This window comes from Alligator sinensis, unplaced genomic scaffold, assembly GCF_000455745.1.
Source record: "Alligator sinensis unplaced genomic scaffold, ASM45574v1 scaffold465_1, whole genome shotgun sequence".
NCBI classification, from domain to species: domain Eukaryota; kingdom Metazoa; phylum Chordata; order Crocodylia; family Alligatoridae; genus Alligator; species Alligator sinensis.
In genome coordinates this window covers 1699613-1714207 of record NW_005841979.1, presented here as the reverse complement: position 1 = coordinate 1714207, position 14595 = coordinate 1699613, and the positions used below count along the sequence as shown (strand labels likewise).

General features: G+C 39.4%; 1 protein-coding gene across 2 annotated transcripts in view; it reads left to right on the top strand.

Annotated features, from left to right (window-relative positions):
• Positions 1 to 14595, top strand: part of NAV3 (neuron navigator 3) — a 398015-nt gene that overhangs the window by 200339 nt on the left and 183081 nt on the right. For both annotated transcript variants that reach the window (XM_006021115.3, XM_014518732.2), the window contains exon 8: positions 5757 to 6792. In XM_006021115.3, the coding sequence (XP_006021177.1) occupies positions 5757 to 6792 (1036 nt within the window). The remainder of the gene's footprint in view (positions 1 to 5756; positions 6793 to 14595) is intronic.

Here is a 14595-nt window from a genome sequence, read left to right as displayed (position 1 = left end):
TTATGTGAAAAATCCCCAAGTATAGGTCTATCCTATTGAGAAAAATACAGATTTATTACTACTAATTCATGTCTTATTTTGTGTTCATTATCTCGTTAGGTGACATGGGGCAACGCCTGGCAGGATTCTAATGTTGACTACTGTGAAAATATCTGTATGCAGAAGAGTTAGTGCAAGGTGCAAGTTTTCTATCCTGACAGAAAGAGTATTCTAATGGTTCAGAGCTGGTTACTGATCTTGTAACATGACCTTACATAGATTTTTGCTACTGAAATGGCTCCTTTATATGATCCTGCAATCTTTATGCTTCTAGCAGGAATAATCTAGGCAAGATGAGTGGAGGGGAAGGGTTATGTAGGTAGTTATTCATAAACAAACCAGCTACAACTGAACTGTTATGAACTGAATACCAATACACAACCATGCTCTTAGTTTGGGACAGCGTACCTACCGAATCCTAGAATGGGAACTATAGAAAGGACTTTAAACTGATTGAATAGATGTTTTACATACTGGATCAGAATTTAACCCCTTACATATATACTTCAAAATATAGCTATGTTAGTAGCTCATAAAATTTAGCTTGATCATTGCTGTTTCTTTGTCATGTTCAGATCAGATTTTTGTGCAATTTTATCATTTTGGAATGAACACTTGGTGACAGATTCTGTTCCACCTATTAGGTGCTTACGCAGACTTAGGCACTTTAAGCATGATTCTATTTCCCCCAAAAACACTGTTAATATGAAGGTGACAGTGGGTCATCTTTTCCTTATTGCTTTTTTTTTTTCTTACTTAAGGATAAGATGGCAGTATGTTATAAAAGTAGATTCATTCATGGATTTTCAGGGACTTGAACAGGGTGAAATAGAATAATATTTAGGTGCCTAAGTCCACTTAGATGCCTAATAAAGTGGACTAAAATTTGGAACTTGCTGTTCTTACTGTTCTAGTAATTCCCAAAATAGATTAGTTTGTGCCTCAGTGGCTGTGTCTGCATGTGTAATTAATTTGAAGCAATAAACTCCAGCATATTGTACTGAGTTTATTGCTCCTGGGCACACCATTTGAATGTAAGCCCAGGACTGCAGCAAGTTGAGCTGGGTCAGAGCAGCCCAGGCTGCTCCAAACCAGCTCAGTATGCTGTAGAGCAGCTGGTTGAAGCATGAGGGTGCTCCAGTGTGGAGTTAGCCAGCAGGCAAACTTTGCACTGAAGCACTCTCACACCCCAGCCAGCCCCATTAACATCTACATGTGCACTGCTGTGGAGTAAAAAGTCTGCAGCAGAATAGTACTTGTATTTACAAGTACTAATCTGCAGCAGTTTTTATTAGTTTCCTATGGCCTATAGGGCTGCACATGTAGATGCTGAGACATTTACTGTGGAGATAATTGGGCAACTCCCCAGTAAACATCTCGTGTAGACGTGCCCTGTATCACAAAAGAGCTTTCAAATAAAACGCAGAATAATTTAATTTTAACTAATATGTGAGTATACAATTGAGGAGAAAGAAGGAGAATAGAATCTGAATAGGGACCAGTCTTTTTTCTTAATCTAAGCACTAAAAAACTAATTACAGAGGCAGACAAAGTTCTTTGAGTTAATCTGATATCTTTTTATTAAACCAACTAAAAGAGTTGGAAACATTCATTCTTCTTTGCAAGCTTTCAGCTACAAACACCCTTTTTCAATCAGAGGAATCATCTACAGTTGTTTGGTGTTTTTCCTGGATGGGATAGAAGCTGGAAGCCAGTATATAAGAATGCAGATCAGTGAAAATGCAAATGCCTGAGGGGTCAGAGGGGTGAGAAGGCAGGTTGAGGTGGGAGGAGGGAAATGGAGACGTGGTGATAAAGTGTAGCTGGTAAATTGTAGAGAGGTTACCTGGGATATCAGATGTTAGGCAGGTTATAACGTGCCATAAATCCAATGTCTATGTTTAGTCCATGATTTTTTGTAGCCAGTACATGGATGAAGTAGAGTGTGTAGGCTCATCTGCAAATGATGTTTTTGTAAATTTCCTTTGAAAATTAGAACAGAGAACATTTTATGTTCATTCCATATTGAAATTACCACAAGGTGGGGACAGATGTCATGTAATAACCAGCTTATCTGACTGATTATGCACAGCACACTGAAAGATTTCCTGGTTCAAAGAATACTTTAAATTGTGAGACAAGGCCATCTAGGTCCAGAAATAAATCATTTTATTCCATTTTGTTAATCACAAAGGCAGACTATTGGTAGCACACCGAAGCATGTCAGCAACTCTCCTAAGGAAAATTAAGGAAGTAGTTTAAATTAAAGATTAAGGACAGGTTAAAGCCTTCATGCTGTCTGCAATTTATCTGACATTGTTTATGATTTGTGACCTAAATAGTAAGGCTGAAACAGTGATTCCTCGGAGACTTACTATGTATAGAGTACAACAAGCTACTGATAGAACAACAAATGTAACTTTACTTTCTGTGCTGTTTTCTGTTTATTATATAAGCTTATTATTACTCAAAAGTAGTCCAGAGACAATGGTATAATAACAGTTTTCAAATATTCAAAAGACTGCTATAGAGAATAGGGAGAACAACTGCTCTTCTTTGCCACTGAGACAATATGTATGTACAGCAGTAAAGAAGATTTAAAAATCTCAGAAAAAGCTTCCTAGCTTTAAGAACCATAGAATAATGGAAAAGTTGCCCAGGGAAGCTACAGAATGTGCTTATTGAAGGAGAGGTAGGATATAGCTGGGATGGTTTAGGAATTGCATACCCTGTGTTTTTGCAGGGCAGTGCACTAAATGACCCATGAGGTCCCCTTCAATCCTAGGGTTTTATGAATAGGGAAAATGGCAAGTATGGGTTTTTAATCAATATTGTTTTTAAAGAAAATGAATGCAAGTTAAGATAAGAGTCTATATATGTAGTGGCATATAAGTGTTACTACCACAAAACATCCTGGAGTCATGCAGCTGAATATTGCTATATGTATTTTGCACATATTTTTGACGTGGATTTTGATTTTGTTATTTTCTGCACAATCCAAGACAAATCACGTCAGCCCCAATCTTCTGGTATAATTGAAGATCACCAAGTACAAGTCAAGCCATGAGTGCAAAGGCATTTACACCCCCACATATACACACAGAGTCCTCAGTCACTATTTACTGAGCTTTTCCCTGGAATAAATTAAAGAAGCCTAAAGGCTTCTATAATCTGTACCATCTGTCTGTAGTCCCTAGGCTCTACTCCAACATCTGGTGCTCACCAGAAAATGTCATGAGGCGCAGCCACAACCCGTGCCCTGAAAGCTTGGAAGGGACAAGCTCTACAGCCATACTTTCAAGACAGGGACTTGAAGGCTTATTCATATTACTGGAAAGCAAAACCTATCACAAAGCATTCCCAGTTAAGAAGAGCTTAACATCTGGCCTGTTTTAAAAAATACTGTAAGACACATTTGCTAAACCTCTCTCTCATGCCAGCTGAACTTTGAAAAGCTTCCTTGAACCTGGAGATCTGAGTCCTCTGTGAAGTGTCCTGTGGACATGAGTATGCAGAGCTACTCAAGTTGTACAAGGTTTGCAAATGATGATGATAGACACTAGAAAATGCTAAGACAACATTATGCAGCATCTATGTAAGATGGAGATGCATTGGCCTGATAGATTCTTATGTAAATAAGATTTTTTCCATGAATCTATGGTGTGTTAGTATTATCTCAGTTGTTAACATTAACTGATGTTGTGCTACAAGGAAACAGGGGCTTGTTTTGCTTTGTTGTTGTTGTTGTTGTTGTTGTTGTTGCTCTATCTTTGGGCCACATGGTTAAATCACATGTGCCACACTTGCCATTTGTGCCAGCATGTGGGAAATACCAGTGTATTCTGCTTTTGCTGAAGAATAATTAGTTTCTCCCTCCGAGTATCCACCAAAGCTTCTTTCACTCTTATGCGACGGTGACTTAGAGAAATCCATGCTAACAAAGAATGTGATGTTTGAATTCTTACAGTACAAGAGCTAGAACTGTGAATAGCCCTTGCTCAATGGATAAATGTTTTAGTGCCTTCATGTCCTGTGTTATTCAGATTATTGTGTCCTTGAGCATTAACCTTGGCCTCCTGTGTGTATAAAAAGCACTACTGCACTTTTGGCACTGTATTAACTGAATATCTGTTGAATGTTTTGTAATTCCCCTTGAGGGTGATCAGCTATTCTGAAATTGACACTGAATTATATGGGCAGACCTAAACTTCCTTTTATTTTCTCCTGATGTTCTGAACATTGATACAAAATACATTAACAGGAAACATGTCATCTAAAGAAATGCAGTGATGGTTTAGAGGACATCATTGGTTAGTTTAAGGGGTTTAATCACCATTAACACTTCACTTCTCTGAGGCCCCAGAGTGATATTAGTTAACCAACCATGTGTTCACATATTTAAAATATGGGCTTTCATACAACAGAGCACATTTCCAGTGCATATGTTTTTCATACATCAGTATGTTTTTCTTGCTAAGGCAAACAGCTTGTTTTGAAAAGAAAATGATGGTTACTGTTTAAAATATCTGTGTTGATTATTCGACAGAGAGCCTAATTCTTCTTTATACTAATGCTGCTTGCACTGTTCTGGCAATGCAAAATGTCTTAAAGTACCAGAACAGGATATATGAGTCTTAGAGTGCATGAGAATCAGACCCAAAATAATGATCAGTGCTACAGCATTGCAGCACTAGCAGCTGCTACAGCTGCTTTCCAGTATTGTTATGTATTGTCTACAGTGAACCTTCTGGTGTATTTTCTCTTGTTTGGGAAAATGCACTGTAATCAAACATCTGTTACCAGTTCTATCAGTGACCAAAAGTGGACCAAAAGGTAAAATTAAATTAGATTTTTTAGATCAGAGGCCCAGAAAAAATGTAAGTATAGGCTTGATGTACTTGCTTTAATAAACAAAGGCAACATCCTCAGAGTCAGAAGTGGAATTCACAACCCCCAAGATAGGTGTTTAACTTCCCTATATATTCAGTGGGGAAAGTTACGCCTTTATTTTGGGATTCATGACACTCAGAATGGAAATGCCTAAATCAGTCCTGTGATGAGGGCAGTACATCAAGAGAAGGCAGTCCTGAGTTTCAACCCTTGCTCAAAATACTGCTTATATATTTTATCCAATGACTCTAATGAAAAATACAGAACCAGAACTTAAGACTCCCTCTCAGGAAAGTGCCTTCATCACTGGACTACTGAGTTATGTTCTCTTGCTTGTTCTCCTTCTGGCCCTATATACCTTGTGTTCCTGTTTACAAAGGGCTTCAGTGTCAAAAGGAGAGGTGGCAAGTGCCCCAGTTCCAGTCTTGCCCATAGTTTGGTGGTGAGGGCAAAGGCACTCTCTTGGGAGGTAAGAGATATGGTTTAACAACCTTCAGGCTCAAGAAGGTCTAGAACCCAGGTCTCCTGCTTCCAGGGTACTTGCTCTAATCATTTGTCTAAGAAGGTGGCCAGCAGCCACCACCTCAATTCTACTTTAATCCATTTTAGGCAATTGAGTTACTTTGTGAATCTATGCCTATGATTAGTAAAAACTGCGTTTTCCGTCAGGTTTTTAAATCTCCAACCCAGCTGTGCTTTTAAATGCACAACTAGTAGGGGTATGATCTTACAGCAAGAGAAAGGGAAATAGTTCTACCTTGGTTGCAATATTAGTTCTGCATTATGAATAATGTGTAATTTCTGTTTTTGTTCTTTTATTAAAATAGATTCACCAAAAGGCCCTCACCCATCTACAGGCATGAATGGAAATGTGCAGCATCCCACCAGCACTGGGCAGCAGCAGGTCTCTGCCATACCCTCTCCAAGTGCCAGCAAGCCTTGGCGCAGCAAATCCATGAATGTCAAACACAGTGCCACCTCTACCATGCTGTCTGTGAAGCAGCCTAGTCCTGCAACCTCCCCTACTCCATCTTCAGACAGGCTCAAGCCACCCCTTTCTGAAGGAACAAAACCCTCTTCTTCTGGACAGAAATCTATGCTGGAAAAATTCAAGCTGGTTAATGCTAGGACTGCTTTAAGACCCCCCCTGTCATCCAGTTCAGGACCCAGTGACAGTGGAAGAGAGGATGATACCTTTTCAGAGTGTGGTGAAATCGATGGCTTAAGCAGCGGGCTAAATAGTGGTGGTTCCACCAGTAGCAGTCCTAAAGTGTCACCTAAACTAGCTCCTCCAAAAGCTGGAAGCAAAAATCTCAGCAATAAAAAGTCTTTGCTACAGCCAAAGGACAAAGAGGAAAAGAACAGGGACAAAAATAAAGTTTGCACTGAGAAAACAGTAAAGGAAGAGAAGGACCAGACCACTGAAACATCTACAAAAAAGAGCTCAAAAATTGCAAGCTTGATCCCAAAGGGGAGCAAGACTGCAGCAGCCAAGAAGGAAAGTTTAATACCTTCCTCTAGTGGGATACCAAAACCTGGATCAAAGGTACCAACTGCAAAGCAGAGTGCTTCACCTACATGTGCAGGAAGTAAAGAGGCTGAAAAATTGAGGACTACAAAGGGCAACCAGTCCCAATCGACAACAAAATCTCAACCTAACGAGAAAGCCTCCCCTTCCTGCAGTCTTGTCTGTTCTGAAGGCAAGGAAGCTAGCCCAGCTCTTACCCCTGGTTCCTCTGCAGCTTTTTCTGTTTCAGTGGCTGCAAGCAGTGGACAGGGCTCAGGAAATGGCTTTGTCCAGCTTCCTCAACAACAGCAATACAGTCATCCAAACACTGCCACAGTAGCTCCTTTCATTTATAGGTAAGGTCACTAAAAATAAATTGACTCATGTTATAACTTGCAAGCTGTGTAACCAAAGCTGATAAAATAATCCAATCCACTGTGAATCAAATATTTAAATGGTTGCTCTATCTCTTTCTGGATTATACACAAACAAAACGTTTTCCAGAATTTGTGTACTATCTAAAATGTCTTTATGACTACTTTCTATGAGTAATTTTTAGTCTCTTATGTATTATACATGATCAGTTTGGCGACTGTGTTTACCATTTGAAGTGCCGGGTATTTTGATTAGTTACACAGGCCCCATATAAATTTATGTTTTGTAGTTGGAAGGTTACCATTCTTAAAATCCCTCAAATTTCCTGAAATAAGCCTTTCTGAAATCAACCTAGAAGGTAACACAAACAAGGTATGGCAGGAAAAGTTTAAAAATTGTAAGTATTCACAACAATTTCAGTCTTGAGTATAGAGGCTTGCGAAGGTTGATTGTAAATCTCAGATTTTTTTGTCTGTACTTTGCCACAGCATAACTTAAACCTGAAGAGTTTCTGCTATAAATTATATAGCTGATATATGCTGTTAGGCTGACTGAGGCTCTGGTACATTGGAACAAATAAGGAAGAGTACTGTCACTTTTTTATGGGGTCAGATTTTATATCCATGCATTGTAAAACAGCTAAAGAGAGAATAATGATTTTAGCATTGTACAATAAGAAAACTATGCTAAGTGAAGGGACTGTGAAGGCTGGTTTGAGTAACAGCAATTGCATTTTAATAAGATTTCAGATGTCAGCTGTTGGTGGATTTTTAGCTCCAGCTGTAGGTAGATGACATATTTTAAAAGGGAAATATGATAAAATAAGAACTATATTATTAAGTAGAAGAGAATATCATTTTGTCGTTTTTTCTTTGCAACCAGTATTGTGGGTACAAGTTGGCTAAAGAGGTGTTTAGAAAAGGTCCTGAGGGAGCATATATGTAAACTAAAGGCAGCTTCAAGAGCAATGAGGATGAATAATTGCCTTACTGGCTAAAGCGATTGTAAATAAAAACATAACTCTAAACATTATGAGGATAAAAATGTTTGTAATACTTTAATATGTAATAGCTAACCCCTTACATTTCAATTAAATGCATGTTTAAGAGAGATGCTTAACTGACCAATGTTTCTCAATAATTGATTGAAGATCACCTATTGTCATTTCAGTTATATATGTAGCCTACAGTTCTGTATACAGGAAGGTGCACAAACGTGTGTGTGTGTGTACATACACACATCTTTCCCCCTTCCTGTATACAGAACTGTAGGCTGCATATATAACTGAAAGTGTTCCATGAGAAATGACAATAGGTGATCTTCAGTCAATTATTGAGAAACATTCATAATTTTATTTATATACACACGCACATGCACACGCACACACACACGCACATGCACACGTTTGTGCACCTTCCTATATACAGAACTGTAGGCTGCATATATAACTGAAATTGTTCCATGAGAAATGACAGTAGGGGATATATATGTGTGTGTGTGTGTGTGTGTGCATGCATATGTATGTGTGCGTATATATATAATATATAAATAATATATGTATGTGTGTATATATACACAAACACGTGTGTATGAGTGTGCGCGCACACACACACACTCACACACACACACTCAGAGTACATACTGCTCTCAGAGGCAGGAAGAATTGCCCCTGTCATTTAACATTTTACCACATATTAATGCCATTTCCTTACATGTTATCATTTTTGTTACGCTTCATGAGGAAGCAAAGCTATATTTCGAATTTTGAAGGGCAATGCAAGCAAGCATCTACTAGAAGAATTTGGCTTTATGGATAATCCACAATTTGCTTCAGACAAACAGCAAAGGCAACTGTATTTGAAGTGAAATCTTGCATGAAAACAAAACTCACAGAGCCAAAGTCTGATCTCACACCAGTCTAAACCCAGAATAATCCACTGACTTTGATGCACTTACTTCCAATATGTATCTGTAGAACCGAGAGCGGGATTGAACTTGCAGATGCACAGTAACTGCATTCCCTGCAGATCTCAAGGACTTTGAAATAGTAGACAGTGATTTTGTAGCAGAATATAAATATAATCAGAGTCAGAATATCCATATTTACAAAGTCATCAGATTCATTCTTGTGGGCACATGGTTAATAGTAATTTATGCGAAGCCCTGTTTGCATTCCCATTTCCTCACATTTAAACATATCTGTTTTCTCACTTGCCAACTACAGTTTATGCGTGTAATTCTCAAGTATACATGTTAGCAGGTAAATAGCTTTATAGAATAATGGATTCATAAATAAAAATCACCATCCAAACTGACCTTTTTATATAGTGCTGTCAGCTGGGAGGAAGACTCAGCTTTGACAAATTTGCATTGTGATCCTTGTAAAGTGCTAGGCAAAGCTCCAAGCATAATTGAGTAGAATTGCAGCAAAATTCTGTATATAATCCAGCAACCCCCTTTAGAACTGTGCTAGCTACAAGTCAAAGTTCCAGCCTATTTAAATTATCACTGTTATATTCAAATGTACAGGAAGCTGTCACTTTATTGGCTTTCTTCAATGATAACTCTGTGAATATTGAGGCTAAATACAGATATTTGGAAGGTTAAATCAAGTTCAAAATGGCTGCCCAATTTAAACTTAGCTTGTCCCGGTGCCAACCTTGCACTTACAGACCCAGTCTCAGTGACAGCATATCAACCTGAATGTGCAACTGTACAGAAGTTCCATGCACACAAACCAGTCTAAAAATTGCAGAACCTAGTTTAAGATAAACCTGGATTGTTGTAATTTCAAAATTAATCAATTTGGTCAAACCAGTGCTTGAAACTTCTGTATACTTTCCCTGCACAGCCCCAGGGCTGGCAAAACCCAGCCCCAGCTCCAAGGCTGCACTTTTCACCCTCTCTGCCTGCACCAGGCTATATTTTGCCCCTGGAACCCTGCCCCCTCCCCCCTGGCCCAGCCAACACCTCCAACCTCCATCCATCAAGCTGCTCTAGGTGTTACTGTTGCCAGAGCCATGCAAGGAAATCCCAGCAGGGGGAGGAATGGAGGTCTTGGTTCACCAGGGGAGGGTTAGGGGGCTGAAAATAGCCCTTGGTCTCCCAAAGCACCCCCATGGACCCTGTAAACCCCCCCCTAGATCCCAGCAATACCTCATAGATCATCCCCCTCCCCCAATTGCTCCCACAAGTCATGCCTACTCGCCCACCTGTGGTCCCACCTGCCCCCCAACTCTCCCCAGCCTCCTTCCACCCCCCCAACCTCCTGCTTGCCCCCATCCCAACTTACTGGATATTGTGCAGCCATTTTGAACTGATTTAACCTCCCCCTAATTCTCCCAAGTGTCTGTACTTAGCCCAAATGCTAAGCAGTTAGAGTGTGTGTTTTGGGTCAAGGTAACCCTAAAGTGGGTTTAGGACTAGTAAGCCCTATTGCAAAAGAGTTTCTTTGTGGCATCAACATGTTTTAATTTAAACAAAGGGGGATGTTAAGACATAATAGTCATCCATGTGTTGTTTGTAATGAGTCTTAGTGTTTGTAGTAGTACATGAAAAACAAATATTCCACCAGGGTACACTGGAAGGATTTGTGGCAAGTTGCAGTCCTGTATGCTCCATGCACAAACTAATCTAATACCACATGCTTTGTGTTTCTTTTAATCGTTGCATCATGGAGTCTTATTTGACATCACAGTTTCTCTTCACAAATTTGAGGCTATAGTTGAAAGTGAATCTGAGGGAATCTGAATTGGTATAGTTGATACTTTTACAAAATAACTTTATATTTGGACACAATTATTCATTTGCAACTTGCATCTCTTACATATCATCTCTGAACTTAGTACAGAGATTCCAAATTATTCAAGGGAGTCTAAGTTGGTATAGTTTATTTGGCAGAGGGCATGATAAGACAGAGGTAGTAGGATGAGGAACCTAAAAGAGTCTAAACGGAAGCATAATTTGTTAAAGTAGCTTGGCTTCTATTTTAACTCTCTCCTTCATATGCAGAAAATGAGGAGGGAAGCGGGGAAAGATTATTGTAAATATTTTATGTTTTATCCTAAGTTAAAACTGTAGCCCATTACTTTAATTGTCTGCTGCTTATTATCTAACATTTATTTTGTATTATATCTTGTGTATAGTTGCAATGCTGACCTGTCCCTTAAATCAAATAATCTATAAACTATGTAACTACAAAGGACTAGAATATACTGCCTGATCATCAAGTCAAGTTTCCTGCTACCACTGCTATATAATCCCTTTCATGGACTGATCCTGCTCCTTCTTAAAATAAATTCATTTTTTTGCTCCCACTATTCTGATCGGCATGCTGTTGTAAAACCTAATACTCTGATGGCTAGAAGCCTTCTCATTTCCAAGTCTAAATTAATTCATGGCCAGTTATCAGCCATTTGTTCCTGTGCTCTTTAGCAGAAATAGCTCTTCTCCCTCCCTAATGCATGTATAGAAAACAATAGTGTACCCTCTCAGGCTTTTACTAGGCCAAACAAGCTAAGCTCATTTATTCTCCTCTCAAATGATAATGTATCCAGTTGTCTCCTCATTCAAGTATCCCTTCCCTGCACCTGTTTCTGTTTGAATTCATCTTCCCTGAACATGGGTGACTAGGACTGTACACAATGCTCCAGATTAGGTCCCACCAGCGCCTTGTATAATGGCTTTAAAATGCATCCAAGACAGCTGCACCTCTTAGAGCTTCCAAAAAATAAAAGTACATGATCATATAGTATCTTTTGGAATGCTGAATAACAACTGAAGCAGATCTTTGATACTATCTGTGTTTATCAAAGCTTGAACATTTCATTAGACACAGGAACTTGCCAGCTGTGTTATAAATAGAGATCATTACATACATTGGTCCAAATCCTGCTTTTAATTACTCTCATGCAGCCTCATTAAATCAAAACTGAATAGATGGCATAAGAGTAATTGAGGGCAGGATTCGCCCCATTTCTTAAATATATTTTATGCTTTTATATAACAATAATGTATAGTCAGTGAGCTGGAGGTAAATATCTTCTCTAATTATTGTGATTAAAATAGAAAACAGATTGCCTTGTTTTTATGACAGTTGCTTTAATTAACCTTCATTGCAAATATATAGCATTTGGTTATAAGTCAATGGTGAGGCTTCAACTTCCCTGACGATTCTATTTGATTTCTTTGCTGTCAAGAGAACGATGCAAGAATTTAAAAAGGGCAAGGAGTAGGAGTAGGGAGAGGGTGAATGAACACTAGTATTGAAGGTTAATGAGGAAATCATCTAATTTTCTGTGTGTGAGCCTATGGCTGTTCGGCCAGATTAATTCTTGGTAGAACACAAGAGAAATCACTTAAGTAACACCAAGGATTAGTATGTCCCACAGAAGGGAGCAAAAAGGTAATGATTCATAAGGCAGACTGTACCTTCCTTTGCTGCTGAAAATATTAGCAACAAGTTAAGCGAAAGTGGGTCAGCTGAGCAAGCCTGGATGTTTGCTCTCAAGCTTATCCAAAGTATCACGCCCTACAGGCAGAATCAAATTGAAGCGATCTCAGTTCTACACTCCTGCTTGAGGGACTCACACCCAAGCCAGACTTCTACCCCTCACCACAACAGCTGAGGTGCCCACTGCCTTTCCAGTCTGGACAGTCTGGGACATCCTGGCCCTCAAGATTACCCTGTGTGAGAGCACTCCCAAGAAGCATGTGCCAACCACCTACTCCCATTCCATGCACTCCACACTGAGAAATAGCAAAACTAGCTTATAGGTCCCCTACTGTCACTCTCAATATCTCTTTTCTCCAGGATGCTTGAGCAAGATGGTGGCAGTCAAACTGGGTCACATTTATTGTTGCTATAATCAAGAGTGCCAATTATGTGAGATAGATGTAGACCCTTTGACTAGGTACAGACATTCAAAAAGTGTGAGGAGAAATTGATTTAAGTTACGCTGTTTTCTTTAAGTGGTGTTGTTTAGATCAGTAGCAAACAGAACACACATTTGCCCTTGGTTGGGGTGCGGGGAGGGGCAAATTTTAGATCCGGTTTCGCCATTTTTATGCAAGTCTGTGTGTTCTGAACTTTAGTTTTGTTATGGGTATAGACTGGGTTTTATGTGCTGAACTTCTGTTCTGTTACGGGTATAGACCAGTTTCCAATCACTTGTACTGGTAAAAATGTAATGTCTGTACCTGGCCCATTTGGGTATATTTATTGTTGCAACTTAACAGAGACGTACTGGAGTGTCAGAAGCAAAAATGTAATCTCAGAGTTCTTTCTTGGGGTAGCATCAGCAATGGCCCCAAGAGCTGGAAGGGTTGGTTGTCTGCTCTGGTAGTGGATGTGAAACTCAAGCATTATCATTGTTCTCTTCTGGAGCTGATGGTCTCTCAGCTTCCTGTTTCCTATCCATGTAAAAAGCTTCAGAGTTACTCCACCACAAGATAAACTTAAATTGTACTACAAGGTCCTTGAATTTCTATACCTGCCACATCTGATTTAAATAATTGAGATTTTTTTTCACTGAACTAAATTGGACAATACTTAATATAGTTAGTACAGCAGTTTCTCCTTGTATTTATGACAATAGAAAACTCAATGTATTTTATATTGTTCTCACACTTATTTCTTAAGCATGTATTTCTTCTTAAACCTATTGTTTTAGACTGCCTGCAAACTCTGGAAGGCAGAGTTTGCAGGCAGGCACATTGATAATATTTGCTTTGTGTTTCCAAGCCTTTCTTTGCTACAGAGAAGCTAAAAATGTAATTTAATGTTTAAATTAAAGCTTAGATTGTGGTGTAATCATATGACCTCAGGAACTTGGCCTAGGTAAGTGTGTAATGAACCTCTGCCTACTCCAGGTCTCTGTTGCCTGTCAGTTTTGCATGGAAATCTTGTGAGTATTCTCTCTCACAGTATTTGACTTCTTCCACTTCTGGTTCCAGCTGGAATCATAATTTGGATATGAAAAGAAAATTGAGGGTAATGGGGGATGGAGGCAAATACTTTAGGTGATATTTATGATATCTCTAGAAAATTTGGTTTGAACTTGGGTGGGGAAAGTCTTGTGCTGGTTCTTAATTTACCTAAACATCTTTGCCCTTCACTGTAAGGTTGTTTAGCTCTCTGAAGACCATTTTTCATTCTTCATGCCCCTGAAATTTACTACAGCTTTTTCTACTCGGGGGGCATGTCTACACATGCATATTAATGCACTGTAATAAACTCTGGTGTTTATCTCACCAGAGTTTATTATGCTCAGGCATGCATTTACAGGTGTACCCAGGATCGCAGCACATTGACCTAGGTTGTAGCAGCTCTGGCTGGCAGGGGAGCCAGGGGGTTCAGTCTGCCAGCCTCGGGCTGCTCCCCACGGCTCTCTCCACATTCTGTGGAGGTGGTGGCCAGTGCACAAAAGTGCTTCAATGCAGGGCTAACTGGCAGTCAGCCCCCACACTGAAGCACTCTCATACCGCAGCCAGCTGGGACAGTATCTAGTTTTTTACTCCACAGCAGCATAGTACTTGTATTTGCAAGTACTATCCTGTTACAGAGTAAATTAGTCAACTCCAGCCTACTAGAGGTACAAGTGTAGATATGATATAACATTTACTGCATAGTTAATAAGTCAATTGTGCAGTAAATGTCTCATGTAGACATGACCAGTAAAGTTCCCTTTAGTTCCTTTGTTAGGGCTGAATCCTGAAATATAGCAAACGTGAAACTGTTGTTGTCAGTAGGAATGCTATGCCTGCCATCCTTGGTGTGATCAGGA